Source organism: Cicer arietinum, chromosome 4, assembly GCF_000331145.2.
Source record: "Cicer arietinum cultivar CDC Frontier isolate Library 1 chromosome 4, Cicar.CDCFrontier_v2.0, whole genome shotgun sequence".
Classification (NCBI taxonomy): domain Eukaryota; kingdom Viridiplantae; phylum Streptophyta; class Magnoliopsida; order Fabales; family Fabaceae; genus Cicer; species Cicer arietinum.
This window is the reverse complement of record NC_021163.2, coordinates 59,348,487-59,365,666: the sequence shown is the minus strand read 5'-3', so window position 1 is coordinate 59,365,666 and position 17,180 is coordinate 59,348,487. Positions and strand designations below refer to the sequence as shown.

Sequence of the window (17,180 nt, the reverse complement as noted above, 5' to 3'; positions counted from 1 at the left end):
ACTCTTTCATGTCTCCAAATTCAACTTACCTTCTTCCACTCTTTCTAACCAAAATTCATTAATCCTATTCCTACCCCATATGAGATCCTCGTTTTATATATACACTTTGTTCTTAATTTATGTTTAATTATATTTTCGTTAAATATGTTAAATATATTTTTTATCGTCTATCTTTTACTTAATATTTATTTTAATTATTTATCTTTATTTTAATTCATTAACATTTTATAAATAGTATATTTTAATCACAAAAATTATAGCAACATTCAAGTTATTTCAATATCTTATAATGATTATCAATATATATAAAATATTATATTTTTTTAATAACAGGTACGACAATTATCTTATATTTTTTTATCAATTATTCTTGTAAAATTTTAAAGGAACGATATTTATACAAATTTACTATATTTTTATTTCATGCTTATTAAGATTACCCACTTAATTTTGTAATTGTTTTAATATTTAATTTCAATAATTTATCACAATAATTATGCAGTTGTTGAAAAGAATTATGGTGAAAACACTAAAATACACCACTTATAAAATATAAAATGATCAAAATAAATAAAAAATATAAATGGCCTAAACGAATATTAAATATAAAATAATGGAACAAATTCATATTTAAACTTTACATTTTTCATCCTTTATCTTTTCTCTATTTTTAAATTTTGTCATTTATCATTTGAAAATAAATAAAATACACTACTTATAAAATATAAAGGACCAAAATAAATAAATAAATATAAAGGATCAAAATAAATATTAAGTATAAAATAAAAAATCAAAATTATATTTAAATCTTACATTAAAAAAACAAAAACAACGTAGTTTAATAAAATTTAAATTCGTTCTTCATCTTTTTAATAAAATTTAATTTAATCATTTATTTTGATTCGAACTCTAAATTAATCTTGAAGATAATAATTGTCATAAACACATAATTAAACATAATAACAATCGTAGACACTTAAATAGTTCATCTTTGATTTCAACCAATATAATAGATCATCTTGCAACCAACATATTACATTCATAAAGTACATCTACCATCTTATCACAGCTTCTTGTTACTTCAAATACATCTTAGTGATCCCTAATATAACTACCTAATACATAATAACTATCATTACTATAATGATCAATAACACCAACAAACTAACAAATACACTGACATACAACATTGGACATCAATGATGCCATCAATGTTGGTATCAACAATAGTTATACATTGTCTACCATATGCTTCATCACACCAATCAAATAATCCTCAATGAACCCATTTTTGTAAAAGATACACACATCAAAGAGAAAAATAAAAATTTAAGATGATTGTAAATAATATATTTAGCAATTAAAACTTACCACAATTTCTAGAGTTCTAAAATTCTTGTGTTGGTATTGATTTTATAACAATACTCATTTCACAAAAATAATTGGGTCATTTAAACCCACATAAAGAAAATTCACTTTTATTTTACATGGAAAAGGAATAATCTCTTGTACACTTATACCTATAATTCATATTTTTTAATGAAGATATCATGTTTATCAACTCATGAACAAGATCTTTATTTTTAGCCAAAACTTGAGAAAAATTATTTATTTTATTCTCATTATAATTTTTTGCTTTTTTATGCAAAGTATTTTTAGAATTCAAAGAAATTAGAATTCTCAATTATCTCCGCGTCTAGTGGACAAGATTTTTAGTAACAAACAAATCATAATGATTTTTATCTTTATTTTTTGTTATCTTTTGATCAACATGACTTTTTTTCGAAATTCTTTTTAAAATTTGACGCTTACTCTTATGAATCAACAATAGATGAACTAAATTATGACCTAAATTTGCAGAATTTATATAAATTTAATTTAGGGATGAACTAGAATCCAAACTTTACTTATTTAATTTGAGGATTTCAGTTTTACAGCATAAGAATCTATTTTATAAGTGAGTAACGGTCATATCCTACCTGACAGCTACATATATCATCACTTATGTCAAATATGATTTTGTTCAGTTCAAATTAACATTTGGAGAACAGTAGGACGAATATGACTCATTTAAAAAATGATAAATGACAAAATTGAACTAAAAATCAGTAAATGACGAAATTTAAAAATGAACAAAAGATAAAAGAATAAAAATATAATTAAACCTTTTATTTAATTTGATACTAATTTCTTTATGTTAATTAAAACATTTAAAATAGAAAAAATAGTTATGAAAGTCAATTGATAGACTCAATGGTTTGGTGGGTGGTAAAAAAAATAAGTATTGGACTTGTAAGGTGCGAGCTCAATCCCCGTTTGTACCATTGAAGATAAGAAAATATAAATTAATTTATAAGTGTTCATTAAATTCTAAAGTTTTTCCTACCTTGAACTAATTAAAAAGATGAATTGATTGAATTTAATATGATATGATAGTGTTAATTAAAATGCTAAGATGGTAAAATTAGAAAAATATAGAGTTGATAGTATTTCTTCTCTATAAATAGGAGAAAAAAGACACAAACCTTCTTTAAGTCAAATAAAAGGCCGTCAAACTTTCTCCCCTTTGTTGTTAGCACTATCGTTTTGTTTATGTTCGTTGGACATCGTAGATACACTAATTTATCTCACGTTTAGGTGATCAAAGTTAAAGTATATTTTAAGAGGTATTTTTGAAATCATTTAAAATATTTAAGATTTGTGATTATAAAATATTTAACTTGATAATAGATTTGTGATTATAAATTTAATTAAGATCTATTTATCAAGATTGTTTTGTTCGGAGGATAAAATTTTGAAACCCCTATTAAATCCCCAATACTTGATACCACATAATGAGTTTTGGACTGTTGAAAATGATGATGATTTTAATGGAAGTTTGTTGGAAATAACAATGACATTAATGAGAGTTAGTGTTGTTGTGAATTGAAAAATAAGAAAGTCCCACATATGATGAATATCGCACACTATTAGAGTATATAAGGTGGAGGTATGGTCCTTGAAAGTCCCACATATGATGAACTATTAAGGTATATAAGATGGAGGTATGGTACTTGAGATGTGTTCCAAGAGATACTCCAATATAAATTGAATTCTTTAAGTAAAAGAGTGAATGTTATTGGTCAAAAATAAAAATAAAAAAAGAGAATAATATTATTAACAAGAGAGAGTGAGTATTATTGGTCAAAATTGAAAGAAAAAAAAGAACTGAGTATTATTAAAAAGAGAATGTAAGAATAAGTATTTAATAACTTAATATTTTTTAGATCTTACAGTGAGTGTTATTTAAAATTTTTATATGTATCTTAAAAAATATAATAATTTTTTGAAAGTTGCATATATAATAATGAAAGATAATTTAAAGGAAAAAATATCTAAAATTACATTAAAAATTATTAATAATATTCTTTAAAACAATTATTATTATTATTATTTTTTGAAGTAATACTCATTCGGATAAATGTCTTGACAACCCCATTCATTTTCTTTCTACTTTTTTTGGACCCACTAATCCTATTGAATATAATTATTTTTTCTCATACATACAAGTACATTAGCTAATTCTCATAACAATGAAACCCCTATGTCACACCCTTGTCCCCTTACCCTCCACCTCTTTTTTCTATCATTTAGTTATTTAATAGTATCTTTTGGTCCACTCTCACTATAAGCCATGTTCCACCCTCCTTTTTTGACCATTATTATTAACCCTTTTCTCAATTGCTTTATGAGTTTGATTGTAGAATCAACCTTCTTTGATAATTATTATTACTTAGTGGTGACATAGGTGGTGCCATGGATAGACAGCAATCAATAGAAGTATCATCAGATGCAGAAAATGGAAGAGAATCTGCAGAGGAATACATAGAAACAAAACAAAAGGGTACTCCTCATCCCTTTACACAAGTTGGAACTAGTTCTTACCCTGGCTTCTATGGGAAACATAGGTTGCAAGCTTCCATTTCTAACCTCAATAACCAAATCAATATTATGCAGGTCAACCCTCATCTCATTTCTCTTTTTTATATTTAGTAATATATATGCTCTATTTTTTTTTTAATTTGCATAATTATTTGTATATCTTCTTAGTATATCTCTTTTTCACATGATAAATATGCATATATAATTTTTTTTCTATAAAGTAAAAATATATTATTAATCAATTAATTAAATTTACGTGATTAATGAATTTCAACTAAAATAAAATCATCTTTAATTAGTCTTTATTTACATCTTAGTTGAACTTTGAATGACTAGTGTCTATTTTTTTTATGAAAACTAAAACGAAAAATTTCACTATATAATTAACTAGATGAGTTTATATGTAGCAACAGCAATATGCTCTATTTTATTTAATTTGCATATATATATATATATATATAGAGAGAGAGAGAGAGAGAGAAGAAGAAGAAGAAATTGATATATTAAATAACTTGAATCTATGATGACGCAGGAAGAGTTGGAAAAACTTGAAACAGTAGGCGAATCTTCCACCATCTGCAAAGAGTAAGCAAAACAAAAATTAAACAAATAATACTTTTTAAAATAGATTGTTATTTTTATTATTTTCCATCATTCAATGGTCCATTAATTGTGCTTTTAATTTATTTGCAGTGTAATTTCAAGCGTTGAATCCAAACCAGATCCTATGCTTCCATGGTAAAATTAAGATCGTTTTGACTCTTTATGCTCACATTACATTAATTTATGGATCCAATGTTGTGAATTAATTTATAATAATAATAATTATATTATTAATCTGAAAGAAATTAAGGATATGAATTGATGACATACAAATTGCTTGCAGGATTAAAGATTCAGTTGACGCTGATTGGGATCGATGGTTCGGTGGCGCTCACAACTCTCGAAATCATAAGCGCTGGATTTAAAAAAATTGTGTTTTATAGTTATATTTTTTGGTTGATCTATGAATTTATAATTTTAATATTTTTCCTGCAAGAAATAAAACACAAGAGGGAAATTTTAATTTACTGCATGATACTATAATTAGTTCTATGTGCAGTTGATATTTTACTCGCAAGTAGTGATTTAAGTTTCTTACATCATACCGTTTTGTCTAACATAACTTTGATACGATCGATAATGGGTGAAACTTTGAACGTCATTATATAGAAATTCATAAGGATACATTTCTCAGAATTTTGGATTATCTCAAAAGACCTACACATTAAAATTGTTTGAAAATATTTTTAATGTGCCGAATTTTTTATTAATATTGAATCTTATAGTTAAAGGGTAAAAATTTAATTTTAGTCATGTCCCTAAACAATATTGGAACAAGAAGAGCCTACGGCTAGCTATTCCTTATTCTTTATTTAGAGGACCTCCTCGTCTCAAAATATGTATCATTTTAGTATTAAAAAAATTGTTTCAAAATAAATATTATTATCAATTTTTAAAACTGATCTCATGTGATATGATGATTTTTTATTGAATGTCATTTTAACATTGTTGTATGGTCATTGTATTTTTAATTTTTTTCCTACAATATCATTCAATTATTATTATTTATACAACTTTTAAAATATTATTGTATTTTGCATTAATAAAAGAAAACACACTAATAGTTAAGAATGATAATTTAGTAAAATAATTTTTGTTTATTTAATTATTATATTTTTTAATATAAGTATAAAAATCGTAAACGATATTTATTGTAAAATGGATACACTATTATGTATGTTAAGGTAGCACTAAGCCTGATATTGCATTTGCAATAGAAATATTACGTAGATATCGAAGTAACCCAAACATAAAGCATTGGAAGGTAATTCAACGAAATAGATATTACAATTTAATATAGAAAAGCATTTTGATATTTAGGAAGTAATAGGATATTTCAAATTCAAAATGAGTTGGATGCATGGACTCTAAAAAATTCACTTAGGACTGAATTTTCTTTAGCCCAAGGTTATATATCTTGGAGAAGCGTAAAGCAAAAAATTGTTGCATCATACACTATACTATGGAAGAAAAATTCATTTGTTGCTAAAAAGCTCCATCCCAAGCAAGTGCTCGATTGACTTTATTTCTGGTCTTAAGTCTGTAAAATCTATTGAGAGACTATGTAAGATATGCATTTTGCAATAATTACAACTACTTCTTAAAGAATAATATAAGTCTAAGTCTAAGTAAATATCAACAAGTGATCCTTATATTAAGATTTTAGTGGCAAGATAAGGGACCATGATTCACTGTAGTCAGTGCATCACAGGCCTTTTGATTGAAACCAAAGATGATGACTTAAATCTCAACAAATAAATAAAAAGCATTATAAATTTACTGATCAAAATTGGATGGCTGAGATCTTTCTGTAGTCAAATAGTGACTACAGATAATCCATTTCCTAAGATATGACACCAAGAGCGCAATTGAAATGCAGTAGTTTAACCATTTTTTAAAACCTCAATTAGTTAATCAGGTGCAGGTTAGTTACAGTTGGTTTTTAATTTTTTTTTAAAAGGAGTGCCTCCTCCTCACTCTTGAATTGAAATAATGCTCATATATAAAATCACAACACAGAAATACATTTCCAAAATTTGCCATTACTTTGGCATAAGACTAAAACATCCAAACTTTAGGTATGCCAGAGGCACAGGGATTTACATAGTTGTTTTCCACCAAACCATTTTTTTCTCATTCAATTGTTTCTTTTCCTGAAGAATATATATACATAACAATAAATTTCACAAAAGATGATACCAATAAAAAGTGCTTCCTAAACAACCTGAGATGAAATATTTGAAGTCAAAAGTGTTCCACGAAACCCTTCCTCGGTATGCTGTGTATCCATTTTATCGTTACACAGCTCATCTGTAAAAGATAGAGCATGTCCATTTCAGTTTATAAAAGGAAAAGAATAGTGATAAAGTACAGGTATCAAAATCTTACCAGCAATATCTCGATTTTCATGGATCTCAGAGTCCCTCACAATAATCTGATCTCCTGCAAATATGTCAACGTCCACAAGTGTAGCATTTTCGTCATTGTTATCAATTGTTCTATCACCTTTTTGTAGTATTTGGTTTTCCTTGACAACCTGAGAAGTGAAAACAATTACCAGATGTAGGAACAAAATTTATGCAGACACATCTATTTTCAGTCTAGCAAGCAATCACCCCTAATGTACGTCTACTAGTCGGTTTAGGTTCACTGTTATATGATGCTTTCACACAAACATATAATACAGAGGGAGGAGGATCTAGGCGACTGTGTAGGTAGCGACATGAACAATGCGATGAATGGGAGGATTTTTCTATGCCTAAATGATCGAGAAACTCGTAACCATTTTTAACCACATGAACTTAGCCAGACAACTTTTACAGTATGAAATAATATCGATATAGAAAAACATGGCTTACCCCAAAGGATTCCCATATCATCATTTTCAGTTGGTAAATTGATGTTGAAGCAGAAACTTTTAGATTAATTGAACTCCCATTTTTAGTCTTCCGGGAGCGTTTAGAAACCCTTCGATCTGTTTCAACAAATCCCTTTGAAGCCTCCAAGATCGATCTAGGGACCTCCTTTCCACGGACAAGAATTACACATATATCCTCATTGCAATAATTTAGTTTATGCATCAACGCACAACTTTCCTTTTCTCCAATGCAACTTTCACAAACCTACATGTTCAGAAGGGCAAAGATTATAACAGTTCAAATGAAAATTAAATGTATCATCCAGTAAAGAAAACACGAAATTTCCAGTAAATTTAGTTCAAGAATAACAGATTTAAAATAAATTAAAAAAAAATAACTGAGATAAGTTGGTTATGGGATATATGTAGGGAGAATATAAGGGAGTGGATAACAATGTATATTCAGAAGAATGAGCTACAGATAGACAAATTTCAGACTTCAATTCAATTATCACGCATACAATATCTTTTTCAGCCAAGTTACACGCACAAAATCTGGAAGCAGCTTTTGTAAGACATGATTGCTTTTGTTCAGAAACATGTGATACACCATTACTGTTATTTTCAGACAAGTTATTTTACTATGCACGTGATGAAAAGAGCTAACAGGAAAATTAGAAAAATCAAGAATGTGACTTCTCGTTCTTGAGTACAACTGCAACATAATAAGGATGGCCATTAAGCTTCATATAAATTAAAAGAAAATACCATATAGGATTAGTTGCCTAATATATGTATATATGTAATTCTGATTTCTGTAAGACTTGGCTTCCAAAAAATTTAGGCACGAGAAAATCAAGTTCAGGGCATGAAATAGCATATTCAACAGAATGTTGGTAGAGTTTTAGATTACCTCAGGAAAAGTCTTGATCAAAATTTGACCATTCCCACTTTCATTATTCACCTTATCCCAATTGGCCAACTGGTCCTCACATATTGCCATCTCTTCACAAGATCCAGCTAGAGCATTCACTGAATCATTAATATTCTCAATCTTTGCAGATATTCCTTTGGTCTCAGTAGCACCCCATTCTTTGCAGAAACATTTCCAATCATTCTCAGATATGATAGTTAAGCCACCTGCCTAGAATTCACAAAGTGGACAGAAGTAAGACTGAGAGACAGAGAAAAAACACGAGTTACATTGATATGCAAAATGAAGGGAGTGCAAAAAAAAACTCCCCCAACTTACAGAAGACTCTTTTGGAATTATAGCACCACGTCTGGAAATCAGTTCAGGAGGCCTTTCAACTAGTTTTGAGTGCTGAGAAACAAGGGGGGACAAATAAATCCGTCATGAAATTGCTTCAAATTAAATTTAATGTCATGTCCTATATGTGAAGACTGAGCATAGAAAATGTCATTGCAATTGACGAGTTAAGAATCTACATCTGCACCTAAAATCTCTATCACATTGCATAGAATAACTTTTCATATAAGTAATTCAAGTGTAACCAAATAATAATAGTATACTAATTGAAACAAAAGGAACTCTGATTTACACCACATAACAATATGCAAAACGCAACTAAAGAACAAATGAAGAAATGATGTACCTTTTCACAGATCAGTGAACCAATTACCACATCTAACGTTTCAGGTTTATCAGAATTCTTGACGGCTGAGTTGATGTAATTTCTCCATTTTGAAATCCAAGACGAAGGAACTAAGAAATACTTGCAATCTAGAGAGAGTGGCATACTTTTCCCACTGAACAGTTTCTCGTGACTCTGACGCTGCCTTTGTTTTAATAACCTACATCACGAAAACAGAATTTACATTAAAATATGTCTGCATCAACTCTATATCAATAGCAATGAACAAAGAAAATAACCTCATAGAATCCTCCATGCAAGCCACTTCAGATAATTCATTGCTGCATTCAGAACACTCTCCGGAGTCTAAAGGAAAAGTAGGGCAGACCAGAAGATCATCATGTTTTACAGAAGTGGCGTCTTCATATAAGAAGAGCCAAAAATCCTCAGAAACAAGCACCCGCTTAGCACCAGTTGCTTGCTCAGGCAAAAGTTGTCCATGTGGACAACTAATAGCCGCTGTCGGTCCAGCATCAGCTTCAGATGGAGCATCAACAACTTTTCTTTTCCACCATTGCTGCAACCTACAAACGTAAAATCGGCTTAAAAGGCTTTCGCATTGTTGCTTTTGAAAAACCCTAACGTGGTGACGTTGATGATACAAAAGAAAAACTGATCAGAACAGGTTGTTAGGTTTTGGATTGGGCCTAAATCATCCTTACAGATTCAACTTGTAAGGTAGGGGATGCCCACCACGTATAATCACTTTTCAGGTCACATCACTATCTAATGCCAGACTCTCAACAAGTCAACACACTCCATTACACTCAAAATTGAACATTTGGAGCACAACCAGAATAGCCCAATATATCTAGGATATAATATGATACTATCTTAGGTTTTGGCTTAGGTCTAACTCAGCCCGACAACTGGTTTGTAAGGTGAGAGATACTCACCACTTATAACTTCTATCTAGGCCATATCACTATCCAATGTGGACTCTCAGTGGTTAATTTGTTTTGTGCATGGGCACAAGTGTATTATATGCTCTCATGTGATTTACTGCTATTTAGTGAGTTTGTTAGGTTAGTTACTATCAGAGTATCAGTTAGTTAGAATGTAAAGCTGTCATCACAGCTCAACCCAGACAGAATCAGCTGGTTGTTCGAAGTTAGAACATACAATCTATTAATGTATGTGCTCACTCTCACCACAAAAAAATAATACTGGAATTTTCAATATTCAATTATCATGCTATCCTAGTTTTTTAACTCTCTCCTAGTATAAGTATTAAGCTTTATCTTGTATTAGAGACCCTGTTGAGCATCCATGTGTATTTCCCCTCTCTTACGTTTTAGTCTACTGGACTAAAAAAATTTACTCTTTTCACGCCCTTTTGGCCCTTTAATTAATACACTATTTGTCTGATCTAAAAAAGAATCTCTGTGCCTTATTTCCTTCTCTCCCGGATCATAAGAATACTGTCCCCGTAAAGCTTTAAAAAAAAACCATAACAAAATTGAAAATAGAAAACTTATCTCTACCACACCTTATTCCTTTCTATAGGAACAGTAATAACAGCAGAAAAAATTTGTAATCATACCATGATCTAGACACATAGTACTTTCCATCTTCATTTTTCCCATCAAGAACATCTCGTGCAAGTTGCTTAAATGATTCTCTTCGATCCCGATAAGTGTCAGCTGACACAACATTTCGAGCCCCATCAATCAGACAATCCCAACAGTGGTCAACATGAGAAAGTGCTGGCCCCCCGCCATACTGAATTTTATATGGCATAAAGGAAAAATGTTACATACTATTAGCAGCAATCGGAATTAGGAGATACACATTAATAAAACATGACTAAATCAACTGCTTATAAATCTCTCAACAGAAACTCAAACTTCCTGTTATTATTATGTACACTGCAATTCATTCAGCGATGTACACTACAATTCATTCAGCAATGTACACTGCATTCTCCTCACATCAGCACAAACCAAAAATAACCTACTTCATAAAAACTATCATTTGTCGAAATATTTCTCTTTCAGACTCGCAAGAAATGAAGAAACAAGGTAAGTTTGGTGCTTCATGATGAACACAGCTCACTCTGATGCCAAAAAAAAAAAAACATTTATCTTATGAGTATTATCCATCAGCATACATAGAATAGAAGGAAAAGGGAGAAATCATTTTCCAATCTATCCCTTCCCAAGCCACATTACCATTTACAAGAAATCTCAATCAACATTTTTCATATTGATTTAAAAAGAGCTCCAAAATCAAAAGAATGACATCATAACAGATAAAAACATTTACCTTAGACAATAGTTTATCCCATGCTTTAGAAGACAATCGCTTTGTCGAGGTAACCTTTGACACTGGGACTTTACCATGTGAACATTGGATAGATGTGTTGTCAATAGCACTGCATTAACATTCAAAAGTAAGTATCCCATAAATTAAGTGAAATAACCCTACCCTAGAAAATGATAGAACGAATGCGCCTCAAGCTACGCAAGAAAAGAATCTAGCCACACAAACAAAACATAACAAACTATTGATGCGTTCATGGCCAATAATACATAAAGCATATGCACTAACGTTGGAGTAACATTTTCAGCCCACTGGCGAAGCCAGTCACTATTAATCCAAAAAAATGGTTGCTCAAGTGGTTGAACAGTAGCTTCAGCTAAAACAGATCGAACTTCTTCTCTCCTCTCATTGATACGACTCAATTCTTCCTCTTTCCTGTGAGTGTACTGCTGGCAAGCATCAAGATATGAGGCATTGAAATTTTGAATCTCTTCACAAAAATGAGAAGGAAGACAATCACTGTCTTGTGCAGTAACTGAATTATCATCTCTTTCTGTATGGTTAGCACTAGAATCCATGACCCCATTCTCACTAACATTTTTAGTATGCTTAAGATGGTACATCAACATATATGCATCACTAGATGAAAACGTCTCTGTAAGTGAAGATTGTGAAACTTTGACATTTAAACCATTTCCATTACTGCCAGCTACCCTTGCTTCAGAGGAATTAGCATGATCTACGTCATTCTTAACAGATTTAGAAGCAGAGCATGAAGCTTCATCAGCAAATGGACACCGACCCAAGTTAGTAACAAGCTCATCATCAAATTCCCACCATTGCCCAGTTTTCTTATCCTTGATGTGAGCAATGTAATGACCACTATTAGCTGCAGTTCCCTTGTGTATCAGTACAGCTGACAAGTCATATATCAATTCAGACTGAGATGGCTCAGACAATCTGTGGTGCATGCTAAGTTCAGCACGAAATGAAAATGTAGAAGTAACTTTCTTCTTTGTTGTTGTCTGTCCGAGGAAACAGAAGAATAAAGGAATACCTCCATAAGAAAACGATTTAATGAAACAGAAAATAAAAATATACTATATAGAACAAAGAAAATATAATAGTACCAAAAAGTTGGTATATAAAACCACACTTGCATGAAGCTTGCCCAGAGAAAGAAAAAACATGTTTCTTTCTATAAGAGACTTTAGATCAAGATGTTTGATTTGAATAGTGATAAGCACACTGGAAGAATTCTTTTTAAAATTTGATTTGGGGCTTTCCTAGGGATAGGAAAATTTAGAGAGAAAAAATGCTCACACACAAACAGGGACAAGGTTTTCCGGACTATGGTTCACATGTGCAAAGAGGAAATCTAATTTTCTAAGTCCAAAATTAATGTTAGGGAAATTGGCAAAAGAATAAATATGCTATGAAGAATTAAAAAAATTAATTGGCTCTTTAAGTATTTATTGGAGTATGATCTGAAAATTCTTACAATATTTATTGCTCTCTTATACAAAAAAAAAAAGATACAATCAAACCAAAAATGAAACAACGAAAAACACAAGGACTTTAGTTGTTTAATGATTACAACAACACACCGATAATAAAATTCAAACTTTACAAAATACCTTTGGAAGGAAGACATAGCGTTTAAGCTGAAAATTCAGCACGTCAGGTAATGTTCGTAGCTTGATGCTGCGAGTAGCATCAACTCTTGTTTTACACGACTCACAAAAATATTGATTGTCCCCATTAAGCTCTTCAACAGTGAGGTAATCATCTAAACTCTCATCTAAACTTTTCAATCCCTTGACATTCAACTCCAACTCATAGAAGTCTTCCATTTTGGAAGAAGCTTCAGAGTCTCTTCCACATTGTGAACACCTTCATTATAAAGTAAGAAAATTAGAAATGTGTAGTGGTCACATAAACATGACAAATGCTTGTGAGGAATACATCTAAGTGAAAGTAGAAAATCTAAGAATATAAGAAATTCATTTGAGATCATTTGAGCATAAAATACCAGAGTCACTTCTGACATATGAAGCACAGACACTTCACGAAAGGGCCGTGTTGGAAACATGTCCGACACTCGGGTTAGACACAGCACAATGGGACACTACAAGATAGATGGACACATCCAATATTGTTGAGCCACCATGTGTGCATCAGTGTCGTGTCCTATGTCCGTATCGGTGCCCATGCTTCTTAGCTTTTGACCAATAATGAGAAAATGAGTCTGAACAACCAGTAAGGATAATTATATTATCAATACTAACCAGTCCTCAAAGACAATGCAACAGCCAAATTAGCACAAAATTATAATTAAAAACATCATTTGGTAATATCAAAAACATTCTTTCTACAAAAGTAATTTTAAGGGTGCCCAACAAATAACGGTGTAATCTTATGTTTTACATGTTACAAACACTTACATCATTCTGAAGATGTTATCATCTTTGTCTTTTATATAAGAGTGTTGTGAAGAGGCAGCAGAAGGATCAAAATATAATATAAAATAAAATAAGAATTATAACATATTTGACAAAACTGTAATATTTCACAGCCCCAGCCCCACACTGATAAATATTTAGCAGGGAAAAATGGTAGTTTACAAGCCAGCAAGTTTATAACAACCAATTATTCTTACGTTGTCACATGAGACACACTTCCACGGAAAAGATCTTGAACAATCGTTCTTGCCTTGGAAATTTTGGAACAGCTAAGGCAACGCTCAAGCAATGACAGAAGCAATGTCAGGAACTCGTGGCTATCCTGCTGAATTGTCTAACTCCAGCGTTTTTACAAATGGAGAAGAATCTATGAAAGCCTTTTTACTTAAATGCAACTGTGCAAAAAGCCGAGCCAGTTGATCTAACACCGGTTGTTGCTGTAAAACATCCGGTTCAACAGAAAACAATCCTTCTCGGAAATGTTTATTCATATACAAGCATTGGAGTATGCTATTAGCATAACACGTTGCTCCAAGATTTGTGAGTCCTGCGGGTGAATCAGCAGATGCGCGAAGTTCTGTGTTTGGGTCAAAGCCAAGACTTTCAACAAAATCAGATATCTTCTGCCATATACCAGACTTCCGTGTACCACTTGGAGCCGGAACCAATGCACAGAAGCAATTTGGGTTGTCTTTAATATTAACACGACAGCCTGAACAGACGGGCTTCCAAATCATATACAGTTGGTTCACATCATCTTCAGTTACCGCACCTGTTTTGTGAATTCTCCTGCACAAAAATACACAAAGGGAGTAACAATAAGTTATAATTCCATTTCATAAGTTACAAAAAAAAAAAAAAAACTAAATTCTTTATCAGCTTGTAGTACCTCCATATTTCCGATGTTCCGGCATCATCATCCGCATGTCTCTGTCTTTTGTTTTTACTTCGAGTCGTTGCTCTGCTCATTGTATAATACAAAACCTAACCCTGAAAAAAGCCTAACAAACTAACATCATTGAGAGAGAAAAAATTATGAAATGAATCAACAGTAAACACTCCATTTCCATACCTATTACTTAAATCTAATTACAGAAAAATGAACGAAGCTATATCTGGTTTAATTTTATGCTACCAACAAAACTCAACAAATAGTAAATTACAAATTATAAAACCACAGGACAAATTAATGTTAATGAAAAATGCTTCCAATAACTTACATTTTATTGTGTCATTTCACTGTAAACTAATCAATTAAAAACGAATAAAATACAAATTTTGATAGAAAATTATACACATTACCACAAGTTCACTCCTATGTCATCATTACTTATTGCAAAACAGAACAAGTAAGAATCTAATTACATTATAAATTACAAAGAAACAAAGCGGAAGCTGCAAGAACCCTAGAAATTCCAATCAACCAAATGTTATTTTTAAAAAAAGAACCGAATAAAACCAACGAGAATTTCATATATTCAAACAACAAAAAAGAAATAATAATATTAATATTAATGAATTGCAAAAAAATCAAATGATCGAAATAAGTATATATATTAAGGTAGAAAAATGGTTGCAACGACATTACCAGAGAGAGGAGGGAAAAAAGAAAAGCTGCTTTGAAGTGCAAAAAGATGAACAAGAATGATTTTGGATTCGAAGAAAGAAATAAAGAAACATAAGAAAATAAAAATGGAATTTATTTATTTATTTATTTATAATATAATAATAATAAGATATTATTGATTTATTTTTGTACAGAAAAATAATAAAATAATTATAATTACCTTTTTAGAGGGAGAAGGAGGAGGGAAAGGGATTTTTTGGGAAAAGAATGGAGGGAAGTCTGAGTCACGCAGTGAAAAAAAGTGAGAAAATGATGGATGGTTTTGAAACAAAGAGTAAATAAAGATAAATAATAATTATATATGTATATATATATAATAATTATATATATAATTATACACTACACAGACACTACTCCTATACTGTTTGTATTACAAAACTACAATGGTGAGGTAAACAAAACCCATGTGTCTATATATATACAAGCTACTGATTTAGCTTATGAAATTATACAATGACTAAAAATATAAAAATATAATAAAAGTTGGAAAAATTATTGTGATATAAAAAATTTATGTCATTAATCATTTTAGATATTTGTAAATTTTATAAACTAAAATATCTTATGAACAATTTTGAAAACTAAATTAATGATTCATTTGTCAATATATATTTATATTAGAATTAGCTCAAGATTCTTGACCAAAAAATAATAATAATTAGCACAAGATTAATATATTTATATCTTCATTAATTTTATATAGAGTGTATATTTAATATATTCAACTTTTTGAATTTAAAGTAGTATTAAGTTGACCAAGTGTATCCTTAAATTTTATTTTAATATACACTATATTATTTAAAAATAAGAAAATATATTGTATATCAAACTATATTCCTTAGTTACATCCATGTTGTTATAATAAATGTTTATTATTGTATTATATTATAATTTAAAAAATCATATAGTATGGTATAATTTAATAACATATTTAATTTTTCAAAAAATAATAACTCATTCAATGTGTTATTATTATTATTATTGTTATTATTATTATTATTATTATTATTATTATTATATTGAGAAATGATTATATGTATATTTTTACTTAAACACCTGTTCAATAAAAAGGAAGGCGTATTTGCTTTAAAGTTATAAATCATATTATTGAGAATACATAGATATAGATTGAAAATGAGGGTTTTTTATATAAATATCCCCTTTTTAAATTTTTAATATCAGACTGTCCTACTTTTTAGCCCCAGTTGCAAGTCGCAACCTGGGGATGCGACTTCCTGAAAGAAAAAAATTTGAACTTCACTAGATGGTCGCATCCTGGGGATGCGACCTCTTGCCTTAATTTTTTTTTTTTTTGTTGAATTTTGTTATTATATTTTTGGGTATATTATATTGGATATATTATATTTATTATTATTAAATATTTTAAAAATAATTATAACATTAAAAAATACAAAATATTATTATAAATAATAAAAATAATTAAGTTAATAATATTATATAACTTTTAATAATTATTATAATAATAATAATAATAAAAAGAAAATTCTATTAATAACATAAAAATACTTTTATTATTTAATATATTCAATAATGTATTTTAATATTATATATTCTTTGGCTGTTGAATTTTGTTATTTATTATTGGGTATATTGTTATAAATAATTAAAATAATTAATTTAATAATCAAAATATTTAATTTAATAATATTATATAACTTTTAATAATTATTATAATAAAAAAAGAATAATAAAGAAAATTCTATTAATAAAATAAAAATACTTTTATTATTTAATATATTCAATAATGTATTTTAATATTATATATTCTTTGG

The 17,180-nt window shown here is 29.6% G+C and overlaps 2 protein-coding genes across 2 annotated transcripts; one reads left to right on the top strand and one right to left on the bottom strand.

Annotated features, from left to right (window-relative positions):
• Positions 1-3,572: 3,572 nt before the first annotated feature.
• LOC101492433 (guanine nucleotide-binding protein subunit gamma 2-like) lies at positions 3,573-4,991 on the top strand. The gene is made up of 4 exons (XM_004498541.4): positions 3,573-3,996; positions 4,454-4,506; positions 4,615-4,659; positions 4,808-4,991. The coding sequence occupies exons 1-4, from the start codon at positions 3,796-3,798 to the stop codon at positions 4,887-4,889; spliced, it is 381 nt and encodes a 126-aa protein (XP_004498598.1). The 5' UTR covers positions 3,573-3,795; the 3' UTR covers positions 4,890-4,991.
• Positions 4,992-6,508: 1,517 nt separating this feature from the next.
• Positions 6,509-15,453, bottom strand: LOC101492089 (ubiquitin carboxyl-terminal hydrolase 26-like). Its single transcript, XM_073367811.1, is given in 15 exon segments — positions 6,509-6,834; positions 6,913-7,060; positions 7,383-7,646; positions 8,295-8,525; positions 8,634-8,705; positions 8,998-9,196; positions 9,276-9,560; positions 10,580-10,758; positions 11,302-11,410; positions 11,587-12,323; positions 12,936-13,191; positions 13,958-14,089; positions 14,091-14,549; positions 14,650-14,750; positions 15,349-15,453. Coding segments are annotated over 14 exon segments (3,246 nt in total). The 5' UTR covers positions 14,730-14,750; positions 15,349-15,453; the 3' UTR covers positions 6,509-6,739.
• Positions 15,454-17,180: the final 1,727 nt, after the last annotated feature.

Bases quoted from the DNA above. Each gene is read 5' to 3' on its own strand.
- LOC101492433 (XM_004498541.4), top strand. From the start codon at position 3,796: ATGGATAGACAGCAATCAATAGAAGTATCATCAGATGCAGAAAATGGA. The intron at 4,507-4,614 runs GTAAGCAAAACA...ATTTATTTGCAG, and splicing joins TCTTCCACCATCTGCAAAGA to TGTAATTTCAAGCGTTGAAT. The intron at 4,660-4,807 runs GTAAAATTAAGA...AATTGCTTGCAG, and splicing joins CCAGATCCTATGCTTCCATG to GATTAAAGATTCAGTTGACG.